Here is a 24,693-nt window from a genome sequence, read left to right on the forward strand (position 1 = left end):
CGATGCACTTCCTAACCGAGTACTGAGGTGTCGGTCTTCAGTAGCAAGGATGGTGGTGGTTGTAGGAAGAGAACCCCCATGCAGACATTCTGGGATTGTGTCCACCAGTCTAATGAGTCCTTGACTTTGAGTGTTAGCGAGAGAAATTTGTTAAGGCTGTGTCTGTGGGGTACGTACACTGTGCATAGCCATCCCTGGAGGCACCACATATGTAATCTGGCATGTTTTCTCATGAACGTGGTCACTGCCATATGACCAAGCAACTGTAAGAAAGTTGTGGCAGAGATCTATGGGCTGGTCCTCACAGTGAAGATGAGACTGATTATTGCAGAAAAATCTGTGAGCTGGGAGGAAGGCTCTCGCCTCTATCACATCGAGTTTGGCTCCAATAAACTCCAGTCGTTATGCTGGGGTCAGTGCTGATTTTTGTATGTTTATCTGGAAGCAGAGTCTCAAGAAAGGGTCCATCATTTTTCTTATGGCTTTGAGCGTGTTGACTGTGGATGGGGCCTTGATGAGGCAGTATTCTAGGTATGGGAATATTATAATTCCTTGTTTGCGGAGGTGTATTACCACCACTGCCAGGACTTTGGAAAATACTGTGTGTACTGTAGAAAGGCCAAAGGGTAGTACCTTGTATTGATAATGGTCAGACCCCAGAACAAATCTGAGGAACCTCCTGTGGGAAGGGTGTGTGATAATATGGAAGTATGCATCTTGGAGGACGAGGGCCGAGAACCAGTCCCCCTGTCCCAGTGCTGGGATTACTGTTGATAGTGTGACCATCTTGAACCGCTGTAGTTTGATAAACTTGTTGAGGTTCCAAAGTCTAGAATAGGTCTCCCCCCACTGGATTTCTTTTGGATTAGAAAATAGTGGGAATAAAAGCCTTTCCCTCTGTGCTAGAATTGGACCAGTTTCACAGCTCCCAGTCACAGAAGGTGGTTTATTTCTTCTCGGAGAAGGTGCTTGTGAGAAGGGTCCCTGTCAAGGTTCCTTCCCCACTCTGAACTCTAGGGTACAGATGTGGGGACCTGCATGAAAACCCCCAAAGCTTATTTTTTACCAGCTTAGGTTAAAACTTCCCCAAGGTACAAACTATTTTCCTTTTTCCCTTGGACTTTATTGCTGCCACCACCAAGCCTCTAACAAATATATAACAGGGAAAGAGCCCGCTTGGAAACATCTTTCCCCCCCAAATCCTCCCCAAACCCTACACCCCCTTTCCTGGGGAAGGCTTGATAAAAATCCTCACCAATTTGCATAGGTGAACACAGACCCAAACCTTTGGATCTTAAGAACAATGAAAAAGCAATCAGGTTCTTAAAAGAAGAATTTTAATAGAAGAACAAGTAAAAGAATCACCTCTGTAAAATCAGGATGGTAAATACCTTACAGGGTAATCAGATTCAAAACATAGAGAATCCCTCTAGGCAAAACCTTAAGTTACAAAAAGACACAAAGACAGGAATATCCATTCCATTCAGCACAGCTTATTTTCTCAGCCATTTAAAGAAAACAGAATCTAATGCATATCTAGCTAGATTACTTACTAAGTTCTAAGACTCCATTCCTGTTCTGTTCCCAGCAAAAGCATCACACAGACAGAGAGAACCTTTGTTTCTCTCCACCTCCAGCTTTGAAAGTATCTTGTCTCCTCATTGGTCATTTTGGTCAGGTGCCAGAGAGGTTATCCTAGCTTCTTAACAGTGGTGAAAGGGTTTTTCCTCTGGCCAGGAGGGATTTTAAAGGTGTTTACCTTTCCATTTATATTCATGATAGTCCCTCAAGAGGGAAGCAGAGGGGAGGGTGGGTGGGAGAGAGAGGAACAGAATCGAATACCCATTCTTGATTATTTTTAATACCTACTTGTCAGAGGTGATTTGTCACTACGTAGGGTGGAACGAGGTCAAACCGTCACCAGACTGATGTAGTAATGCGGATGGTTGCACCATCTGGATCAGGAGGAGACATTCTGGGGCCTCAATCAAATTTTCAAAATTGTTGTTTGGAGGCGGATGGGTGGGGCATAGTCACCTGCGCTGATGTCTGCATTTTGGGAGGAGGTCTCTGTTGCCTGCATTGTGGATCATAATGCTCTGGAGGGGTGAAATGTGGGGTTCGAGATCTCAGAGTAGGTGGATATCTACCCAGTCTTCTCTGCAGCACTGATTTATAGACGCTGAGTGAACACAAGGTTGCTCTGGAATTTTTGAATGAATGAAGGGACTCATCAGTGCACTCAGCAAAGTGTTTAGATCCTTCACACCAGAGATCTTCCACAGTGGTCTGCACCTCCCTGGGAAACCTTGAGAGGTGACACTATGAAACTTTTCAAACTTTATCTTGGAAAAGTCATGGAAGACAGAGAAGATTCCAGAAGACTGGAAAAGAGCACATTCTGTGCATATCTGTAAAAAGGGAAAGAAAGGCAACCCAGGCAACTACAGATGTGGTATATCTAGACTTTAGTAAGGCTTTTGACACAGTCTTGCATGACCTTCTCATTAAGAAACTAGGGAACTACAATCTAGATGGAGCTACTACAAGGTGGGTCCATAACTGGTTGGATAACCATTCCCAGAGAGTAGTTATCAATGGTTCATAGTCATGTTGGAAGGGCATGAGTGGGGTTCCGCAGGGATCAGTTCTGGGTCTGGTTCTTTCCAATGTCTTCATCAATTATTTAGATCATGGCATAGAGAGCACACTTATAAAGTTTGCGGACAATACCAAGCTGGGAGGGGTTGCAAGTGCTTTGGAGGATAGGATGAAAATTAAAAATTATCTGGACAAATTGGAGAAATGGTCTGAGGTAAATAGGATGATATTCAGTAAGGACAAATGCAAAGTACTCCAGTTAGAAAGGAAAAATCAGACACACACATACAAAATGGGAAATGACTGCCTAGGAAAAAAGTACTGCAGAAAGGGATCTAGGGGTCATAGTGGACCACAAGCTAAATATGAGTCAACAGTGTAATGCTGTTGCAAAAGAAAAGCAAACATAATTCTGGGATGTATTAGTAGGAATGTTGTAAGCAAGACATGAGAAGTAATTCTTCCGCTCTAATCTGCGCTGATTAGGCCTCAGCTGGAGTATTGTGTCCAGTTCTGGGCACCACATTTCAGGAAAGATGTGGACAAAGTGGAGACAGTCCAGAGAAGAACAACAAAAATGATTAAAGGTCTAGAAAACATGACCTATGAGGGAAAACTGAAAGAAACTGGGTTTGTTTAGTCTGGAAAAGAGAAGACTGAGAGGGGACATGATAACATTTTTTAAGTACCTAAAAGGTACAAGGAGGAGGGAGAAAAATTATTCTCCTTAACCTCTGATGATAGGACAAGAAGCAATGGGCTTAAATTGCAGGAAGGGAGGTTTAGGTTGGACATTAGGAAAAACTTCCTATCAGGGTGGTCAACCACTGGAATAAATTGCCTAGGGAGGTTGTGGAATCTCCATCATTGGAGATTTTTAAGAGCAGGTGAGACAAACACCTGTCAGGGATGGTCTAGATGGTGCAGGTCCTGCCATGGGTGCAGCGGACTGGACTTGATGACCTCTTGAGGTGGGACAGAGGACTCGGCCATCCCACAGTTCAGGTTGCACCCCGGGAAAACCCCATGACAGCAGTCCTACCCTCTTAGGTCTTTGGACCCCTCAACAGTGCCAGCACTGGAGGCACCTGGACAGTCAAAGGAACTGTCGCCCTAGATTCTAGGGCCTAGAATATGTTGAGGTTACCGACCTCGCAGGTGATGCTTGGGGCCCATTTCTTCTCATCTTGGTGACAGAGCATGGATTTATTTTTTGGGGTGCAAGGTGAATGGGCGTCAGCAGATGGTGACCACTGCAGAGGAGTTGTATCAGGGCCAGGATCCAAGGTTGGTCCTAATAAGCTTTCTATCTTTAAAAGTTGGAGTTTCAGCTCCCGTTAATTTTGGGACCATGCCTTCAATTTGAGGCAGTGGGTGAACTTCTGTGAAATGTTCCCCTCACCGTAACAATGGATGCACAGTTTGCATCTGAGCAATTTTATCTTCAGAATACCAAGAAAATTCTTCGCTCTAACAAGCACCATTCACACCTGGCAGTGCCAAGCTCTTCTAAAAGTGTTAACTCCCACTACCGAAGGAAAGGTGATAAGAGGAAATTACCTTTGGAAAGGTCTGTCTCCTCCGGCTTTCTGGCTTGTTGAATGTCTAATTCCAGCTCTGGATTTACACCTTCTTTCTCCCCCAGCTCTGGGGCTCGCAGAGTCTGAGATTCCTGATTTAAACCTCCCAACAAGAGAACCAGAGCAGAAATTAGTTTTTTACTGAGTAATTTTCCTCAATCATTTCCTGTTTTGTGTGCGTTTGTTTTATTTAGTACATTGCACCTGCCTCTGCATTTCATTACATAGTTTCTAGTTTATAATAGAAGATCTACTTGTCCAATACAATGATACACAGCACTGTGAAGCTTTGAATAAAGAATGCAATGGACTCAGTAGTATTCTGGCCTCTGAACTCTTCTAAGGGAGATCAGGGGTTAATTTTCAGTCACATTCTTTTCTGATCAGAGAGCCCGAGAATGGAGCTGCGCACCTGTTTATGGTTCTGGCTCCGCACTGTATTCTATCCCTGTTCTCCAATCAGTTCCCAATAAGCTAGGAAACACTGATAAATGTTGTCTTTGACTTTCATTGCCATCCCCAGTTACACTACCTTTGTGGGCTTGCACTGCAACACCACGTTATGTTACCTTGGTGGACTTGGCACCATCAAACCATTCTAGCTAGAATCCAAAGAGGTTCTTTGGAGCATGGTGGCTTTGTTGGTGCCCCTGCCACACAAACTGTGGCCAAAGCTTGACAGACCATTGGTCTTCAATGGGCATCACTTTCTGGCCTAGCTCTAGCTCTCTTCCACTTTTAGGGCATTTTGCTGCTCCAGCCTCATGGCAAAAATACTAAATTCTAGGGCACCTTGGAAAAATGCCAGATTCCATGGATGTGGAATCAGGAAGTCTGTGGGGCCCAGCAGAGATTTAAGGGGCAAGTTCACACTTCTCAGAGCTGTTGTTTCAGGCAGATATCACTGCAGAGGTTACATTCGCTTGCACTTCACACTATCAAGGTTATCTCCGCAAGCACAAAAGCTAGAAACGTTTTTTTTAATGAAAAAGTTCAGATTCTGTATCATAATTCTGTATCAAAGGGGAAATTCTGCGAGTGTAGAATGACATAAACAGGGCACTGGACGGAAGCAAGGGAAGATTGCCTTCTGTCCATGGCCATAACTACTGGGTTCTCTGGTGACCTCGTGTGGGTGTAGACATCGTTAAACTGAGACGTTATTTAATGGATACATAGATCCTATAGTTAGATACAGTGCACATTTCAAAAGTTTCTTCTATTTTGAAAGATTTCACAGGTTTGAGAGAGATCCCTTATATGTAAAGGGCCTCATCCAAAGCCCACTGAAGTCAATGGAGCTACACCAATTTTAGCCACCTGAAGATCTTTCTGTCTACTTCTGTTCTGTTGCTAAATGTCTATCATAAAGGTTCTATAAAATGTGCCACAATCTTGTCATTTCACATATAAATAAAGAAGGCCAAGAATAACTGTCTGGGAACTAGATGTTTGAATTAAATCATGCATTTAAATTCTCACCCATAACTTTGCATTAACATAGGTTTTCCCATCAAACATGTGCTGTATCTATTTGGAAATGAGTCCTTGATCAATGTTGCAACTATTACATTTTTTTCCTCTTGAAAGACAAAAAAACAAAAACAAATACTCAAAAAACCCCAACAACCTACCCCATTGATGATGTTGTAAATCCTGATTTGTGCCTGGAAACATGGTTTCTAAACACACCAGAAATTGCTGACAGGTCAATTCCCCCTTCCTCTGTATTTGAATTAACAATTTTCTAATTTTGGTCTCTGCATCCACTATTGTATTCATATGGTCATAGTCCTCGTCTGTGATGATGGACTGGGCAAGTGACTCATCCAAGACACTCCCTGGGTCACTTTGAATAATTTTAATCAGTTTATTGCGTTCTTTGCATATAATCTTCAAGGATTTATCACCAGTGGCCACTGTTACTGAACCAGGAGATCTGTAAAAATGAAAAAATAGACAAGGAGCAAGAAATAATTTGTGAAGGTACCAGAATTAGATTCAGGTTAGTGAGTAACAGTCTGGGATTCTGCCTTCCTCAGTATCAGGCACTCATCCTATTCAACGATTTAGGGTTGTCAGAGGTGTGACTGCCGCACTTGTAGACATTCCCAAGTTAGCTTTGAACTCGCTAGAGCCACTAGCAACAGCAGTGAAGATATGGTGCAAGGGTGGCACAGGCTGGCCTCTTGAGTAAGTGTCCAGCCGCCCAGGCTGGTGCCCACACGGCTACAGCTTCGCTGCTATCCTTATTCGCCCAAGCTAGATCAAAGCTAGCTCAGGTATGTCTCCATGTGGACGTATCTATCTGTATATGTAGAGAGGTTGCTATTCTTATTCAAACTAGCTAGATTGAAGTTCACTCAGGAATTTCTACATGTCTGTCTATGCACATGTAACACATGTCTTCTGTAAGCCCTGATGTGGGGGCAGGGATTTTGAGGCTCACTTTCCCTCCTCTTACTACTTCCAACTGGTAGGTGCACTCCCAACAGCCTCATAACTACCACCCTTCCTCCTGCCCCTGGTACCTTCAGTCCTACCAAGGCCATGGAGGGGCCAGGAGAAGAGAGGAGCTGGTTGCTATGTGGGAGCAAGATTTGCCCAGGAAGCTCCTCATGCTTTCACCAGATGCCCCTCAATCCTGCCCCACCTTTACTACCACCACGTCAACCAAACACAGGGGGAATTCACTGCTAAAAACTTGATGAACACACCTCTACCTTTCTCTTACACTGTCTCTTGCCCCTCCAGATGGGGGGTGATGGTTAAACATGAACCAGGAAATAAAGAGTTAAGGGAATGTCTCCCACACCACATCACCTCGCAGCCTTAACTCTGCCCCCTTGGAACAATGCCAAACAAAATCCCTCTGGGAGAGCATAGGACTGTCTCCTTTCCAAGCATGCAGGGGACGGCAGAGAGCATGAAGAAGAGTAGCGTGGGGGAAATGTTTAGGGCCTGTCTTGACCAGAATAAAGGTCACATTTAGGCCAGGCCTTGCTAAAACAAGCTAGTAACCCCAAAATTCTCTCTTGGACAGTTGTAAATAAGGACAAGTGGATTTCTCTTTCTTTTCTAAAGTGTTTGACTAGGATATTTCTTGGTTTCACTTTTGGGCCAGTCTGAGGCTGGCCTATGACACCGGAAGGGAGGGAAAGCCTTCCAGCTGAGGCTCATCATGGAGCTGGTATAGAGAAGGGAATGAAGGCGGTTTGAAAGCAGCTGGCTCTTGATAAGGAGAAGCAGAATTTGTCTTCACAATGAGCTGGGCAGAATGTGGTTTAATGGAAATAAGGACAGGAAAATATCCAGAACCCTGCTAGAGAGAGAAGGACACTATTTCAATTTTTACCTACCCAAACTGGAGCCCAGCTTTCTTTCTCTTCTCCTAGAGATAGAGTGTTTTGGTTCCTCTACCTGAAACAATGGACTAATATTCAGGGCAGCTCTGCTGGTGTCACAGACCTTAGGTAAAATGTTCTGCGCCTTACAAGGGGGAGGGGACTTGGCATCTCTTATCAACCTGGCAAATGCTGCTTGGCAAATGCAAACCTCAGCATTGTTCAGCCCAGGGAGGTAATGAATAAAAATATGCTGTCTTGCCACAAGAAATGAGCCAGGAGCTTTTCCTTGTATGGAGCAATAATAGTGACAGCATCATGGCATTGACACTGTGGTGCTGTCTGAGGAGACACTTTCATTCTAGTCACCCTGGCCTAGATTGTTTAGGGACCGAAACCCCAGACTGAGGCTCCACTGGGATCCACAAAACTCCCGCCACTCCCTGTAGGTGCCTCAACTCCCTCGGTGCCTAATTTTTTTCAGGAAAAGGTTCCCTGGGCGCCTGTGTCTCTGCTGCCTCCCTCTGAGCATCACAGACACCAGACTCCTGCCTAAGCCCCAGAGCAATTCACAGACAGGAGAAGACAGCCACCTGACTCGCTCAGGGGCCCTGATCTGGTAGGTGTGCTCAGAGCCCGCTACTGGGTAGGGCCCCTCAGGTGAGTTCACGCCAAACAGCCTTGCGGGGCGGAGCTCCTTCATCCCTTACAGCCCAGCGGTGGGGGTACTCACCTGGAATGTCGGAGACCCCCAGCTCAAATCCCCTCCCCCCCCGCCTGATGAGGAGAAGGGATTTCAACAGAGGTCTGAGGACAGTGACCTAACCATTAATCTATGCAATGTTCTGATGTGGGGAATCCCTGGGTCATTTCTGTTGAAGCTGTTCCATTGTTGATCATATAATTAAAGAGTCATCTGGGCCAGAGAGCGAGCAAGCAGGGAAATGCCCCTGGAGCCTCGTGGTTGGAGCACTGAGTGGCAAGGCGAGAGATCCCTGTTCCTGTTCTAATGAGGGTTCTCAGCTGAGACTCGGGAGTAGTAGAAATGGGTGCCTCCCTGCAGTCTGCACTTAGGCGCCTTCTCTGTGAGGAGGTGGGGCTTAGCACACACCCTTCTCGTCAGCATCTCCCATTGGCTAGCGTAGACAGCTCCCCACCTCGCATGCTGGCTTTTGTGACTCGGGGTCCAAGGCTCCTATCTCCCTCATTCTTTTACAGGGAACCTGGTGCCTACCCCAGGCTTCACTCCACTTTACAGCGAGTGAATAGTGGGAGATTCTGGTGATTTTCTAGGTGTCTAAAAGTTCGGTAATATGAGCATCACAAAGCATTAATCCCTTTGTGAATTTAGCTCCTCTTTTCAGTCACTTACACCCCATCAGAAGAATTACCCTGTAGTGCTGCTGCCCGGCTCTCCCTTCTCCTCCTCATCCACTGGCCTCGCTGGCGAGGTGTCCCCGGCTAGTGCAGAAACTATGAGATAAAGCAGAACCAAGTCCAACAGGTGCTTATGGGAGCAAACATGTAAAGCAAGAGATTAAAATTCCCCAGACAAAATGCTTTGTTAAAGTGGAGTGAAGTTTGAAAATACTCATCGGTAACTGGAGCGTTAAAGGCCTCTCAAGAACTTTGGAATTAGTAAAAGACAAATGTCAGAAAGCTACACAACTTGGAACTGAGATTACAAGAAGGGTATAGCTGTGTGAAAATAAATAAAAACATACAAATTCAGGAAATTATAAATTCCTATAATAACCCTCACATCTTTCGCAGTATGGAAATCCACAGTTTAAGTCACCCAAACAACCTTCATTCTGCCTCATCGTAACACTAGTCTTCCGTCTTCCCCTCTATGTTCCTTTAGTTACCAATGCTGCAAGTAGCAGTGTTTCAAACTCTTGCCGTTTTTTTGGAGTCGTGTTATTCAGTTTTCATTTTTTTTAAAAAAAGGAAATTTCTAACCTTTATGGCTTCAGAGTAAAGTTAAAAAACAGGATGCCTAAAAGCTCAAAACCCAGAAAGTAAATAAATAGAAACCAAAATGCATTACAGTTTAAATCTCATAATTTTTTAGACAATCTCATGATTTTGATGGGGGGGTCTGACTCATGATCTGTGAATACTTGGGGTTAGCAAGGTATTAAGTCTACAGCCATTGGAAGACAACACTGGTTTGCAGTTTGCAAATTCTAATTTCAAATAGTGAACTACAGACTACCAGTTCTGGTTTGAAACATTCATGTCTTTGATAATTGGTGTGACTATGTCCCCATATTAGCCCTGGCTCAATGCCCAGGAGATCTGTTTATATACAGCAGCTGGAAGAAAGCTAATGTTGCATGAATATTTTAAAAAGGAAAACAGGATGACCCAGGTGGTAATAGGACTTTCAGTCTGACATTTATCCTGGGCAAGATAATGGAATGGGTGAAACAGGACTCAATTAATAAAGAATAAAAGGAAGGTAATATAATAAATGCCAATCAACATGGATTTAGGGAAAATAGATCCCATGATATGGGTGAGGTAATACCTTTTATTGGACCAATAAATATTGGACTACTACTACTGTCTGGCTTTAAGATTGAACTCGATAAGTTTATGCAAGAGATGGTATAATGGGATAACGTGGTTTTGGTAATTAATTGATCTTTAAATATTCATGGTAAATAGTCCCAATGGCCTGTGATGGGATGTTAGATGGGATGGGATCTGAGTTGCTACAGAGAATTCTTTCCGGGGTATCTGGCTGGTGAATCTTGCCCATATGCTCAGGGTTTAGCTGATCGCCATATTTGGGGTCGGGAAGGAATTTACCTCCAGGGCAGATTGGAAGAGGCCCTGGAGGTTTTTCGCCTTCCTCTGTAGCATGGGGCATGGGTAACTTGCTGGAGGATTCTCTGCTCCTTGAAGTCTTTAAACCACAATTTGAGGACTTCAATAGCTCAGACATAGGTGAGAGGTTTTCCGCAGGAGTGGGTGGGTGAGATTCTGTGGCCTGCATTGTGCAGAAGGTCAGACTAGATGATCATAATGGTCCCTTCTGACCTTAGTATCTATGAATCTATGAATCTCTCTATTATTCTGGGACCAACATGGCTACAACAACACTGCATACATACAATTAAGATGGTACAAATTAAATGGATTAAAAGCTGGCTAACAGGTCACTAAATGTAATTGTAAATGGAGAATTATCATTGAATGCATGTGATTCTAGTGGTGTCCCAGAAAAGGATCAGTTTTTGGCTCTGTGCTACTTAATATTCTTATTAATGAACGGTAAGAAAACATATAACCATCACTGTTAAAGTTTGCAGATGACACAAAAATTCAGGGGAATATATAAAGGGAAGGGTAAACACCTTTAAAATTCCTCCTCGCCAGAGGAATAAACCTTTTCACCTGTAAAGGGTTAAGAAGCTAGGATAACCTCACTGGCACCTGACCAAAATGACCAATGAGGAGACAAGATACTTTCAAAAACTGGAGGGAGGGAGAAACAAAGGCTCTCTCTGTCTCTGTGATGCTTTTGCTGGGAACAGAACAGGAATGGAGTCTTAGAACTTAGTAAGTGATCTAGCTAGATATGCGTTAGATTCTGTTTTCTTTAAATGGCTGAGAAAATAGCTGTGCTGAATGGAATCGTGTCATAAATATAAAGGGAAGGGTAAACCCCTTTAAAAATCCCTCCTGGCCAGAGGAAAAATCCTCTCACCTGTAAAGGGTTAAGATGCTAAAGGCAACCTCGCTGGCACCTGACCAAAATAACCAATGAGGAGACAAGATACTTTCAAAAGCTGGGAGGAGGGAGAAAAACAAAGGGTCTGTGTCTGTCTGTGCGATGCTTTTGCCGGGGACAGAACAGGAATGGAGTCTTAGAACTTAGTAAGTAATCTAGCTAGTTATGCATTAGATTATGATTTCTTTAAATGGCTGAGAAAATAGCTGTGCTGAATAGAATGAATATTTCTGTCTGTGTGTCTTTCTTGTAACTTAAGGTTTTGCCTAGAGGGATTCTCTATGTTTTGAATCTGATTACCCTGTAAGGTATTTACCATCCTGATTTTACAGAGGTGATTCTTTTATTTCTTCTTCTATTAAAATTCTTCTTTTAAGAACCTGATTGCTTTTTTCATTGTTCTTAAGATCCAAGGGTTTGGGTCTGTGTTCACCTATGCAAATTGGTGAGGATTTTTATCAAGCCTTCCCCAGGAAAGGGGGTGTAGGGTTTGGGGAGGATTTTGGGGGGAAAGACGTTTCCAAGTGGGCTCTTTCCTGGTTATATATCTGTCAGATGCTTGGTGGTGGCAGCAATAAAGTCCAAGGGAAAAAGGAAAATAGTTTGTACCTTGGGGAAGTTTTAACCTAAGCTGGTAAAAATAAGCTTTGGGGGTTTTCATGCAGGTCCCCACATCTGTACCCTGGAGTTCAGAGTGGAGAAGGAACCTTGACATATGGGCCTGCTTGGCTGCTCTCTTCAGCCCTTCTCTGATTGGCTGCCTCTGGCGGAGCCTCCCTAGGGCGGTTTTAACCCCTTTTCTGCCAGTGCAGGGCAGCCTCCCCATCACTTGCTCCTTTAGTAACTCGATCATTCTGTGGTCCCACTGACTGTTTGGCAGTCTTCTTGCTTCTGATGTACTAGAAAAAAATGCTGGGGTTTTTTGGTATCTTTTGCTAGTTGCTCTTCACATTGTCTTTTGCCCTGTCTAATTGTACTTTTACACTTAACTTGTCACAGTTTATGCTCCTTTCTATTTTCCTCACTAGGATTTGACTTCCTCATTAGAATTTTTACTGGATGTCTTTTGGCCTCTAACCACATCTTTTACTCTGTTGTTTAGCCATGGTGGCTTTTTTTTTTTTTTGGTCCTTACTATTTTGTTTTAATTTGTGGAAGTCATTTAATTTGAATCTCTGTTATGGTATTTTGAAAAACTTCCCATGCAGCTTACAGACATTTCACTCTTGTGACTGTTCCTTTTAATTTCTGTTTAACTAGCTTCCTCATTTTTGTGTAGTTCCCCTTTCTGAAGTTAATGCTATGGTGGGAGATACTTTTGGTATCTCCCCTTCCCCCAAGCATGTTAAATTTAATTATATTATGGTTGCTATTACTGAGCAGGTCAGCTACTTTAATCTCTTGAACCAGATCTTCTGCCTCACATAGGAGTAAGTCAAGAATTGCCTGTCCCTTTTTGGGTTCCAGGACTAGCTGCTCCAAGAAGCAGTCATTCATGTTGTCTAGAAACTTGATCTCTGCATCCCATCATGAGGTGACATGTACCCAGTCAATATGGGGATAGCTGAAATCCCCCATTACTACTGAGTTTTCTATTTTTATAACCTCTCTGATCTTCTGGAACAGTTCACAATCACCATCAACATCGTTATAAGGGGATCAGTACTTTATTACTGCTATACTCTTATTATTAAAGCATGGATTTTCTATCTATAGTGATTTTATGGTGTAGTTGGATTCATTTAAGATTTTCACTATATTTGATTCTACGCTTTCTTTCACATATAGTGCCACTCCCCCACAAGCACAAACTACTCTGTCATTCCTATATATTTTGTACCCTGGTATTACCATATCCCATTCCTTATCATCATTCCACCAAGTTTCTGTGATGCCTATTGTACCAGAATCCTTATTTAATACCAGGCACTCAAGTTCACCTATCTTAGTATTTAGGCTTCCAGAATTTGTATACAAGTACTTATAAAGTTTGTCAGTACTGAATGGTCTACCTTCATGTGATGTAACTGAATGGGACTCTTTTTCATTTGACTGGTTATCTGCAGTCCCCATCTGAATTTTATCAATGTCTATTGTTTCTTCTTTACTAGGCTATAGAGAATCCCCGTGAATAGATCTTCCTGTAAGGGATGTCTGTTCAAACCACATGCTCCTCTGCACCTGTTGGCTTTCTCCAACCCTTAGTTTAAAAATTCCTCTACAACCCTTTTTCCTTTTACATGCCAGCAATCTGGTCCTGCTTTTGTTTATGTGGAACCCATCCTTCCTGTATAGGCTCCTCCTTTCTCAAAAGGTTTCCCAGTTCCTAATAATCTTAAAACCCTTATCCCTACACCATCAATTGGTCCTAGCATTGAGACCCTGCAGTTCTGCCTAAGTGGCCCTGTCCATGGAACTGGCAGCATTTTGGAGTGCTACCATGGAGGTCCTGGACTTCAATCTCTTACCTACCAGCCTAAATTTAGCCTCCAGGACCTCTCTCCTACCCTTCCCTATGTCACTGGTACCTACATATACCACTGCCTCTGACTCCTCCACAGTACTGCACATAGGATTGTCTAGATATCTTGAGAGATCTGCAACCTTCACACATGGCAGGCAATTCACCCTGTGGATCTCCCAGATATCACAAAGTCAACTATCTATATTTCTTCTGATCATCAAATCACCAATTACTATTGCCTCTATCTTCCTAATAACTGGGATCCCCTCTGCCGGAAAGGTATCCTTAGTGTAAGAGGATGCCACCTGGAATCAGAGTCCCAACTATTTATTCATTTCTCTCCTCTCCAATTTGATGTTCTCCTTCCCCAAGACTTTCATCCTCAACAGCACAGAGACTGTCAGACTGTGGTGGGATTGCTCTACTGTACCCAGAAAATCTCATCTATGTACCACTCTGTCTCCCTTAGCTCCTCCAGTTCAGCCACTCTGGCCTAAAGAGCCCATACTTGGTGTCCATGGACCATGAGCTCCTTGTACCAAATGCACACATACACCATTGCCCACATGGCAGGTAATCCTTGGCCTTGTCTACACTGCAGAGGTTGTCGACAGAAGTTATGCTGCTTTTTAAAGTGCTTTAATTAACCTGCTGTTGCCTGTCCACACTATGCTCCTTGTGTCGGCAGAGCGCATCCACACTAGCAGCTCTTGCATGGACACTGAGAGCAGTGCACTGTGGGTAGCTATTCCACTGTGCAACTGGCCGCAGGGTGCTTCAGGAAGGGTCTGCAATGCCTTGTGGAGCAGGTACATTGTCACAAGATGCAGGTTTTTCAATCCCATCATTCCATGTGCATCCTACTAGATTGCCAGCTGCTTTTCAACTGAAGTGTATATGGGCAGGGGGAGGAGAAGGGGGAGAGCGTGTGACAGGGGATGTGTGTCTGTTTTGTCTGGGAGAGACAGAAAGAGAGTGTGTGTTGGGTAAGTGTGTAAGAGATTGTGTGTGGGGGGAGTGTATATGTGAGAGAGACAGTGTGTGTGTTGGGGAAGTATGTGTGTTTGGGGAGAGTGTGTCGGCATGCTGGATTTTTAAGTTTAGACAGCAGCCTGAGCAATGAATCCTGGGGGAGGGGGACACCTCCCACCCATATCAGCCCCAGGCTCTGCATAGTACAGCAGTCTCCCCCAACCATCCCACCCCACCCCACAGCAGCAGCTTTTTGGTTTTGGGAGGGGAAGGGTGTTTATTGCGCTAAATTTAGAGAAAGGTAGGTGTACCTGGCTCTCATGGTCCCTCCCTAAACTCCCCTGTTTGCCAGCTCCTCTGGCATCTTAGGAGCTGGCTTTTTAACCCCCAGTTCTCCCTAGGGGAGCCCTACTCACCGGTTAACGGCTCTAAAGGGATTAAGGATCAAAGCCTCATTATGAAGCTCTCAGACTTCCCCATTTATTCCCCTCCCCATTATACCCCATCCCTCTCTGCTGGCCCAAATCCCTCTTTCTTGATTCCCATCTACTCTTTTACCTCTAATCACCACCCCCAGTGAGCATTTTTCAAAAATAGTTTCAGCACCTTCTGAATATTCTGCAGTACTCAGATAAACTTTCTTATTAATAATAATAATAAATTAATAATCTGGCTTCCCCAGATCCTGGCTCACATAGGGGGTAGGGAGAGGGGCTCAGAATCCGCACTAAGACAACCCCCGCCCCCCACCAGGGCCGTCCTTAGGATTTATGGGGCCCTATGTAGTATTATTAAACTGGTGCCCCTATGCCCGACAGCAGCCCGAGCTCGCAGCCCAGTGGAGTGTGGGGGTAGGGAGGAGGCAGCAAAGGATAACAAGATGCCTGGCCCGCCTCATGGTGGCAGAATCATAGAATATCAGGGTTGGAAGAGACCTCAAGACATTATCTAGTCCAACCCCCAGCTCAAAGCAGGACCAATCCCCAATTTTTGCCCCAGATCCCAAATGGCCCCCTCAAGGATTGAACTCACTACCCTGGGTTTAGCAGGCCAATGCTCAAACCACTGAGCTATCCCTCCCCTCTGAGTCACAGTCCCCCGCAGAGACCCCCGTACCCTCTCCCTCACACAGAATGGACATGCGGAAGGTACCTAATTAAAAGCACTAAACTTGGGAATAAAAAATGTCAGTCACAGGTTTTTTGATATGCCTTGAAGTTTGTCAGACATTTATTTGCAAAAACTTTGTAGTAAGGGTGAGCCAGCTGTCTTGCTGAACACAACATTAAATATTATGGAATACATGATGCAGCGCTTCTGTTTTACATTTTCTTAATCAGTATTTCTAAGATCATTTTTATATTTTAAATGTACTCTTAAACCTTCATAAAGTAATCATTCCAGATTACTAGATATTTAACTCACTGAAACAAAGACATTATTTTAAATTAATCAGTCACAGAGGTTTAGTGTGTTCATACCAATGTTCATTGCTTTTAGAAAAACGGAACACTAATTTACTTTGTGTGAGCTCCATAACAATAGACCTGTTTATGAAATTTCACCAACTTTAAAAAATATGTTTCCAAAGATTTTAGGCATAACAAAGGATTTTATATCTTACTAAGGTACTGATTTTGCTGGAGGGTTCTCTTAAAACTAGTTCATCAGACAGTTAGAACTAAAGAAAGGGAAACTCTTTGCCAAGCTATCTGGAAGGAAAGGGGTGTTGTCCCTTTAAAGGCTCTCTTCAATGGGGGCGTGCGGGGAGAGGGGGTGAAGGGAGAAAGGGATGGACAGAAAGGACAGGAAGACTTTGGAAGCAAGATTTTTTTTACTATTGTAATTAAAATGTGTGTTTTAGATAAGGGTGGTCTTTTGAAGGATTTATTTAAAAAACTATATGTCTGAAAATCCAAGAATTTAAGGCTAAAGATGATTGTGCATCTAAAAATCTATGCAAGGATTTTTTAGAGATGTGATTTTATAATCTTCACCAACACACTAACTAAATATTTGTAAAGCAAATTTTAAATGAAGGTCCTGTAGACTGACATGTTCTGAGTAAATATTACAGTAAATGCACAACTGTTTTTGTCAGTAAATTCAGAAACTGACAGTATATAGGGGTGCGGTTGCAAATGCCTGTTAAATGGCTTCATTACCCCTTGAATGGCTCTTTAACAGTTTCAATGTTGTGCCAATGGGTCTGGCAGGCTGGAGGCTTTTTCACTTTTAACTACTAGATCCCCTCCTGAGGAAGGCTCACCAGGCTGCAGCAGCCAGATGTGGGAGCCTGCAGGAAGGGTCAGAACAGGAATAGGAAAGCCAGGACGGTGGACACTAAGACCCAGTGTATGCATCTGATGAAGTGAGCTGTAGCTCAGGAAAGCTTATGCTCAAATAAATTGGTTAGTCTCTAAGATGCCACAAGTACTCCTTTTCTTTTTAAGACCCAGTGGTGCTCCAAATTTTCAGGTGCCCTAAGCAGCTGCGTATGTTGTATATGCCTAAGGACAGCCCTGCCCCCCCCCCCCCGAACCTGGCTCCCATGATGGGGCCAGGGTTTTGGGATCAGGCCCCTATAGATCAATATGGACCCTCAGATCCTGGCATGCACATAGGGAGGGGCTCAGACACAGCTGGGGGGCAGAGTCTTCCAGATCCCAGCTCAAACAGGGGTGGGGAGATAGGCATTGGGGCTTCAAACCCCACCCCCTGGAAGGCAAGCTCCCAGAACCTGGCTCACATGAGGGGGCACATGGATGGGGATCAGTCCCCAATAAATAATCAGGGCCCCCCCAGATCCTGGCACACATAATGGGGGCAGGAAGTGGGGCTCAGACACCCATGGGAGCAGAGACTCCCCAGATCACAGTTTACATTTGGGGAGTAGAAAGAGGGGCTCAGACACCCCAGATCCTGGCATAAACACAGAAAGGGGGAATATGGGCCTGCCAGGCACTCTTGTCCCTGTTTGCCACCAGCTACCTGGCACTCAGCCCATATGTCCCTCCCCTTCACCTGAGCCTCCCAACACTCTCACCTCCCCTACCACCCAGCTCCATTTATCATTGGATAATTTTCTTTCACAATTAGGCCATGTCACAGCTAAGAAATTGTTACAAGTTTGGATGCTAAAGTTGCCAGACTAGCTCTAGGACACTGTAGCACCATTTCCCCCACAATGAGCCAGGCAAACCATGCTGGCTTAGGCCCTGAACAAACAAACCACTAAAGCACATGCTTAATTTTAAACATGTTGCCATAATCCTACTGAATTTAAGATTACCTCTATAAAACCAGCTGGGATGGGCTCTGCTTCCAGGGACACATAGTGCGGCCGTTCCCATGTCTCTACACTCCTAGATCAGACTCTCCAAAGAGAGCGAGCAAACAGATTTGAAACTGAGTGTTCAACCAGAAAGCTGATGCTGAGAGGCACACCCATCCAATAAGGGAACACATGTACCACGTGACCCACATGTCAGTGAAGCAGATATTAAATACTCACAGAAAACTACCTTCAAAATTATTCAGCAAATAATTCAGAATAAATAAATACATTCAGGAAAATCACTATCTATCCATGGGCAATGGGCAAACCAAAAAGAAACAAAATTCACAGACTCAGTGATTCTTTATAGATTTTTAGCCCAGCTGTACTTGGGATGATGTAAATCAGCCTGGACTAAGTACTTGAGGTTATAGTGAAAAGGTTAACAGCGAGGAAAAGGGGTGGGGGGATGAACAAAACAGGACTTCACAGGACTTGCCCAACTTATGTGAATTTTTGGATAAAATTTTCAAACTTTTATAATTTAAACAAACATGTCTGTGGTTAGGAAGGTTTTACCTTCAGCGAAGACTTTCTCCACTAGCTCAGCCAGGGACTGACTGTAACATAGGGCGGACAAGAGAAACTGTGACACAGCTATAAGGCTAACCAGACAGTACCTGCAGCATTTCCTTTCTCGGAGGAAACTGGATCTTCCCGATTCTCTGGCCCGTCCTCTGGGAACACAGGGCCTTCTCGATTCTCTGGCCCGTCCTCTGGGAACACAGGGCCTTCTCGATTCTCTGGCCCATTCTCTGGGAACACAGGGCATTTTTGATTCTTGGGACTATTCTCCATATTTAAAGATCCTAGAAAGAAAACCAGATAAAAGCCAGCTCAGGCCCATGACTATTTTCATGCTGTTCATTTGTCCTAAGATATGATCCCATCATCCCTTCCTTCCCCCATTCAGAGCATGCACCAGGAATCCAAAAACCTGCACACAGGACTTGCCCAGCTTTATGGAAAATCTCATCCCTGAAGTACTTCCTGTAAACTTAATCATACAGAATTTTTTGTTTAGGAGCTGCAGAAACCCACCAAGGACAAATCCTGTCAATGTCCCAGGAGCACCATGGCTGTATCTCCCCAGTGGAGTAAGGACAGAGCCGGCCTTAGGGAAAATGGCATCCTGGGTGAACTTGTATTTTGGTGCCCCTACCCCAACTGCCTCCCAGGGCTCCACCCTCCCCATCACTCCCGGACCCTACCACCTCCCCCCTGCATTGCCCCAAGCTCCCTTCTGTGGCCTTGCATTCCAGGCCCGCTCTGCTCCTTGACTCTGACCACAGCAACCCCTGACCACGGTGCTGTCAGTGGTTGCCAATGTTGACCCCCCCATGAGGCCAGCTCTGGCTCAGGACACTCACCGTGCAAAAGGGAGCAAGAGCTGGCAGATCCAAATGAGACTCAGAGCATCCCCCTGTGGATCTTAGCCCTGGCGGGGAAGCTGATGGAGATGGGGTGTGTCATGTCAGGCCCCAACCCTGAATGGAGACAGAGCACAGAGTTCTGAGTCACTGAGGTACCTTGGAGAAAGAGAACAAACTCCCCAACCCCAAGGACTGGACAAAGGAAAATGAGTACAAGTGGCATTGCAGGGTTTTCAGCTATGCAGGGCCCAATCCTGCTTCTGCGGAAGGAAATGGCAGAACTCCCCCTGACTCCAGTGGGAGCTAGATCAGGCCCCTGCTGAACACCTGAGGATGAGAGCAGAATTAATACCAAGCAACATGGTTTTCTGGAAATAGGTTTTGTCAAACAAACGTGATTTCATGTTTCAATGAGGTTCCAAGTTTGGTCAATAGAGGTAAAGGTTTTGACATAATATAAGCAGACTTCTGTAAGGCATTTGACTTAGTATCACATGACACGCTGATAAAACAGCAGTCATAATACCTCAATAGCACTCATCACCATGCATTTTTTGACATGTTTCTACGCCCCATTTGGGGCTTCTGTCCCGCCTTCTCACCCCGTTTCCGTTGGTGCCATCGGCCATTTTGAACATTTTTTTTGTGCGTGTTTGAATGGGGGAAGTGTTGTGCTTGGATACATGGAGAGCCGTTTACAGTTTGGGTAAGGTTTATTGAAAAAAGGGGATTGTGTAAGGAGAGCTGTTGTTAAAGGGCAGGTTATTAAAGAAAAGAGATGATGGGATGCTGTAAAAGAATAGAAAATGTGATACATTGAGAGACATTTGGGTAAGGTTTATTGAAAAAAGGGGAGCTGATGGTAAAGAATAGAGTGTTTGTGTAACTGAACACATGCAGAATGAAACATTTAACCCCTTTGACTGTGAATAGGGGAAGTGTGTGTGCTTGGATACATTGGCTGTGATTGAGTAAGGAGAGCTGTTTGTGTTACTGAACACATGCAGAGCGAAACATCCTACCCAACTGACTGCCAGGAGTGAAATGATAGCTGGTTTGAGCAGAGCTCCTGGGAGCTAGCCCCTCCTTTTGGTGGACCAATCAGAGGTTGTTTTACAGCTAGGTCACCGAATGCGCTTGTGGAACCAATCCTGTAGTCCCAAGATTTAGAGAGGATATTTACCTTACATTAAAAGCTATAAAAACAGGATTAAAAAGGAAATTTAGTAAGCACACGATAAGAAAGCATTAAATAATATTAAAGACCCGTTGAGTAAACACATGGCCAAAAACTGGCTAAAAAAACATTTAAAAGCTAGGTTTAAACAGAAAAATTAGGAAGCACCTGATAAAAAAAAGTGAATAAGAAAGCATTAAACAATATTAAAAACCTGTTGAATAAACACATGGCCAAAAACTGGCTAAAAAAACATTAAAAGCTAGGTTTAAAAAGAAAATTTAGTAAGCACCTGATAAAAAAGGGAATAAAAAAGCATTAAATAATATTAAAAACTAAGGCAAAGCCTGTTTCGTAAGCACATGATAAAAAAAAGGGAATAAAAAACCATTTAGTATGAGGGTAGGTTTAAAAAAAAAGAAAAAGAAAAAAAGAAATGTTAAAAAACAGGGCAAGAAAAGGAAATGTAGTCAGCACATAAAAAAGTGAATAAAAAACATTCAGTATCAGGATAGGTTAAGAAAAAAGGTTAAAAACGGGGCAAGAAAAGGAAATTTAGTAAGCACACAATCAAAAAGTGAATACAAAAGCATTAAACAATATTAAAAACCTGTTGAATAAACACATGGCCAAAAACTGGCTAAAAAGCATTAAAACAGGTTTAAAAAGAAAATTTAGGAAGCACAGGATAAAAAAGTGAATAAAAAGGCCTTAAATAATATTAAAAAACATTAAAAGCTAGGTTTAAAAAGGTAATTTAGCAAACACATGATAAAAAAGTGAATAAAAAAGCATTCAGTGTCAGGGGAGATTAAAAGAAAGAACAGGGGGGAAGATAGACAGCACATGGTTAAATTAAAGAGAGAGAGAGGATCTTTACCTTACATTAAAAGCTATCAAAACAGGCTTAAAAAGGAAATTTACTAAGGACATGATAAAAAAAGTGAATAAAAAAGCATTAATCAATATTAAAACCTGTTGAGTAAGCACACGGACAAAGGCTGGCTAAAAAAAACATTAAAAGCTATAAAAAGAAAATTTACTAAGCACATGATAAAAAAGTGAATAAAAAGAAACATTCAGGATCAGCGTAGATTAAAAGAAAGAACAAAGGAAAGATAGAGAGCACATGGTTAATCAAAAAGAGAGAGAGAGAGATTTGTTACCTTTCCTGTCTTTTTGTAAAATGAGGTAGCTGCACAGTTTAGAAACTCCTTACTTTGCTCTTACTCTGTTTGCAATTGTCTTGACTTGGTTTTACTCCACTGAACCCCAAGGCAGTTTCCCTGAGAAAGGATCTCCTGGACTGGCCCACAGATTTTTGTTCTAAGAAATTCTCCAGTTTTTTTTGTAATAAAGAATGGCACCTACCTCCTGTCCTCTAGCAGATGAACAGCAAACACAGCTCCAGTTGAATTCCCACTGTCTGGATTTGCCTCAGGCTGTATACACAGAAAACTGGAAACAGAAAGTAAATGTTTTTGGGTTAGGTTGTTTTTTTTTTTTTTTGTGGGGGCGGGGGGGGTGCTGGCTCTGTGCTTTTCTTCTGATTCCTGGAAATCACACAGCATTAGAAGAAATGTATCCTCCTGAACTCACAGATATTCAGCATCGCCCCCCTCCAGCTGACACTTGGCCCAATCCCTTACACAGCATGTGTGTCCAGTGTGATGGGGGTGGGGGAGTGCAGATGAAACTGGAAGTCTTGGAATTCAGGTTCAGGACACAGTGTATGGGGCTAATCTCACCCCAATTTACCCTGCTGCTGCACCCCAGTAACTGAGGGCAGAATTGAGCCCACAATGCTCATTCCAGACTCAGGCTGTCACACACCATGGAGTGTGGCTGGCAGGAGAAGGGTGCAGTCCCTTTCTGCTTCCCTCACCATGTTTGGGAACATGTACTCTCCTAGTTCCAGTCCCTTTGCCCAGCTAGTCCCAACCAACCCCCATCTTCCCTGGCTCCCACCCTCAGTCTTCCTGCTCGGACAATCAGTCACCCCCGCACAATACCTTCCAGTTTCTCTCCCATCCATCAGCCAAGAAAGAAAGATGAGCAGAATTCTTGGGGGACATCAATAAAATCCCTAATCATCTGAAAATTAACATGGTCAAAGCCAAGCTACTGATCTTTTCCCCTAAGCCCTCCCCTCTTTTCTCTGTCACAGGGGACAGGCACCACCTGGTCACTTGGCCCTTTGCTCCATCTTTGACTCAGCTCTTTGCTTTGATCTACACATCCTGGCTGCTGCTTCTTGCACAACTCCAAGATTCAGCTTTTCTTCTTGGCCCACCCAGCCAGAATCACTGAGGAGAGCAGCGTCCCCTTGTAAGCCTCAACCCCACACCCCTCTCCTCCCCTCCCTAAAGCCTCTGTCACGGTCTCGCCCTGAGGAGCCCTGCACAGGATTTCATGGCCTCTCCGCTGATGACTGAGCAGGGGCCTCTCTTAGTGGCCAGGAGGATGGAGGGTGAGTGGACAGGCAGGGAGAAGGGAGGGGAGCCGGGGGTGAGGGGAGCCACCCATGCGTGGGGGTCAGGGACAGCAGTAACCAGGCTGGGGGGCAAATACACTGATTTTTTTCATACCAAAAATCAGACACTGAACTCCTGTTGAAGTGTAGAAGAGATTCCAACCACCGCTGTGATAATGTTGCTAATGCTCGACAATAACATCAGTAAGAGAGTACGGCTGCTCCAGGAAACATACAGAGCAACCCGGTAAACACACGGGGACTTTCAGTGACCTCAGCCAGCAGCCGTTTCCCAGAAATGGCCAGAGGAAGAGAAAACGAAAGAAAGCCGGGGCTGCAGCTGGCTGGCCTGTGGAGGGATCACAATTCATGGCTTATCAGCACTTACAGCCCTTGGGGAGGGGACCTCACAGCTTCCCTTTGACTTTGTCACAGTAACTGAGGTGCTGCAGTCCTGAGGGGAGGGGGCTGAGGAGTGAGATGGTTACATTTGGATCTGTGAGTCTGTCAGCAGCCGGGGGAGAGAGGATATGGTGAAGGGCCCTTGTCTGAGCAGATGAGCATGGGGCTGTGTGTGTGGGGTGGGGGAGGGAACTTGTGCCTCTGAGGGGTGCTGAACTTACACCGCTCCCATTGAATTGCAGGGCCTCAGCCCCTCTCAGTTCAGCTTTAGAAATGATTCCCTGCTCCAGCCCCTTTTCTCTGCCTCCTCCCAGCCCGGTTACCGCTGTCCCTGCTCCCCACGCATGGGTGGGTCCCCCCACCCTGTTCGTTCTCCCTTCCTGCCAACCCACCCTCCAGCCTCCTGCCCATTAAGTGAGGCCCCTGCTCAGTCGTCAGCTGAGAGGCCATGAAATCCTGTGAGGATAGGGTTGCCAACTCGGTCGGACCGGATGTCATTTCCGGCAGTGGCGTCTGGTCCGTCTTGTCCGACCGAGTTGGCAACCCTATGTGAGGGGCTCCTCAGGGCAAGACAATGACAGAGGCTTTAGGGAGGGGAGCAGAGAGGTGTGTGGGGTTGATGCTTACAGGGGATAGAGTTGCCAACTTTCTAGTTCCAGAAAACCAAACACCCTTGCCACGCCCACTGTCCTACACATTGCCTGCCCCTTCCCTGAGCCCCATCCTCTCCTGAGGCCCTGCCCCCACTCCAGTGGTGGATTAATGATTTTGCCGCCCCTAGGCCCAGAAATAATTGCCCCCCTCCCCCCCCCCACCGCTCACCACCGCTCCGACTCCGACTACTCCCCTGAGCGCGCCGCCGGGTCCTGCTTCTCCCTGCTCCCTGCCAGTGCTTGTGCGTGAAACAGCTTCAGGAAGGGGGGAACGTGGCACGGTCAGGAGAGGAGGTGGGGCTGGGCGGGGATTTGGGGAAGGGGACCAATAGGGGCAGGGAGGCGGTGGGCAATGGGGGCGGGGAAGGGGTGTAGTTGGGGCGGGGCTGGAGGGCACGAACCGGCACCGGGGGAAGCAGCCTCTGGCTGCTATTATAAATTTGCCGCCCCTGCAAATTTGCCGCCCTAGGCCTAGGCGTTAATATGCCGCTGCCCCACTCACTCCACACCCCTCCCCCGTTGCTTGCTCTCCCCCACCCTTGCTCATGTGTTCATTTTCACTGCAAGGCCCAGAC

At 44.9% G+C, this 24,693-nt stretch overlaps 1 protein-coding gene across 1 annotated transcript in view; it reads right to left on the bottom strand.

The window, feature by feature from the left end:
- Positions 1-22,111, bottom strand: part of LOC141988511 (interferon-induced very large GTPase 1-like) — a 41,385-nt gene extending 19,274 nt beyond the window's left edge. Inside the window, exons 1-6 of the mRNA XM_074954308.1 lie at positions 21,962-22,111; positions 19,411-19,527; positions 18,661-18,849; positions 8,917-8,998; positions 5,816-6,120; positions 4,162-4,284 (exon numbers count right to left, since the gene is read on the bottom strand). Coding sequence (XP_074810409.1) covers positions 4,162-4,284; positions 5,816-6,120; positions 8,917-8,998; positions 18,661-18,838 — 688 coding nt within the window. The 5' untranslated portion in view covers positions 18,839-18,849; positions 19,411-19,527; positions 21,962-22,111. The remainder of the gene's footprint in view (positions 1-4,161; positions 4,285-5,815; positions 6,121-8,916; positions 8,999-18,660; positions 18,850-19,410; positions 19,528-21,961) is intronic.
- Between the last annotated feature and the right edge of the window lie 2,582 nt (positions 22,112-24,693).

This window comes from Natator depressus, chromosome 6 (genome assembly GCF_965152275.1).
Source record: "Natator depressus isolate rNatDep1 chromosome 6, rNatDep2.hap1, whole genome shotgun sequence".
Taxonomy (NCBI): Eukaryota; Metazoa; Chordata; order Testudines; family Cheloniidae; genus Natator; species Natator depressus.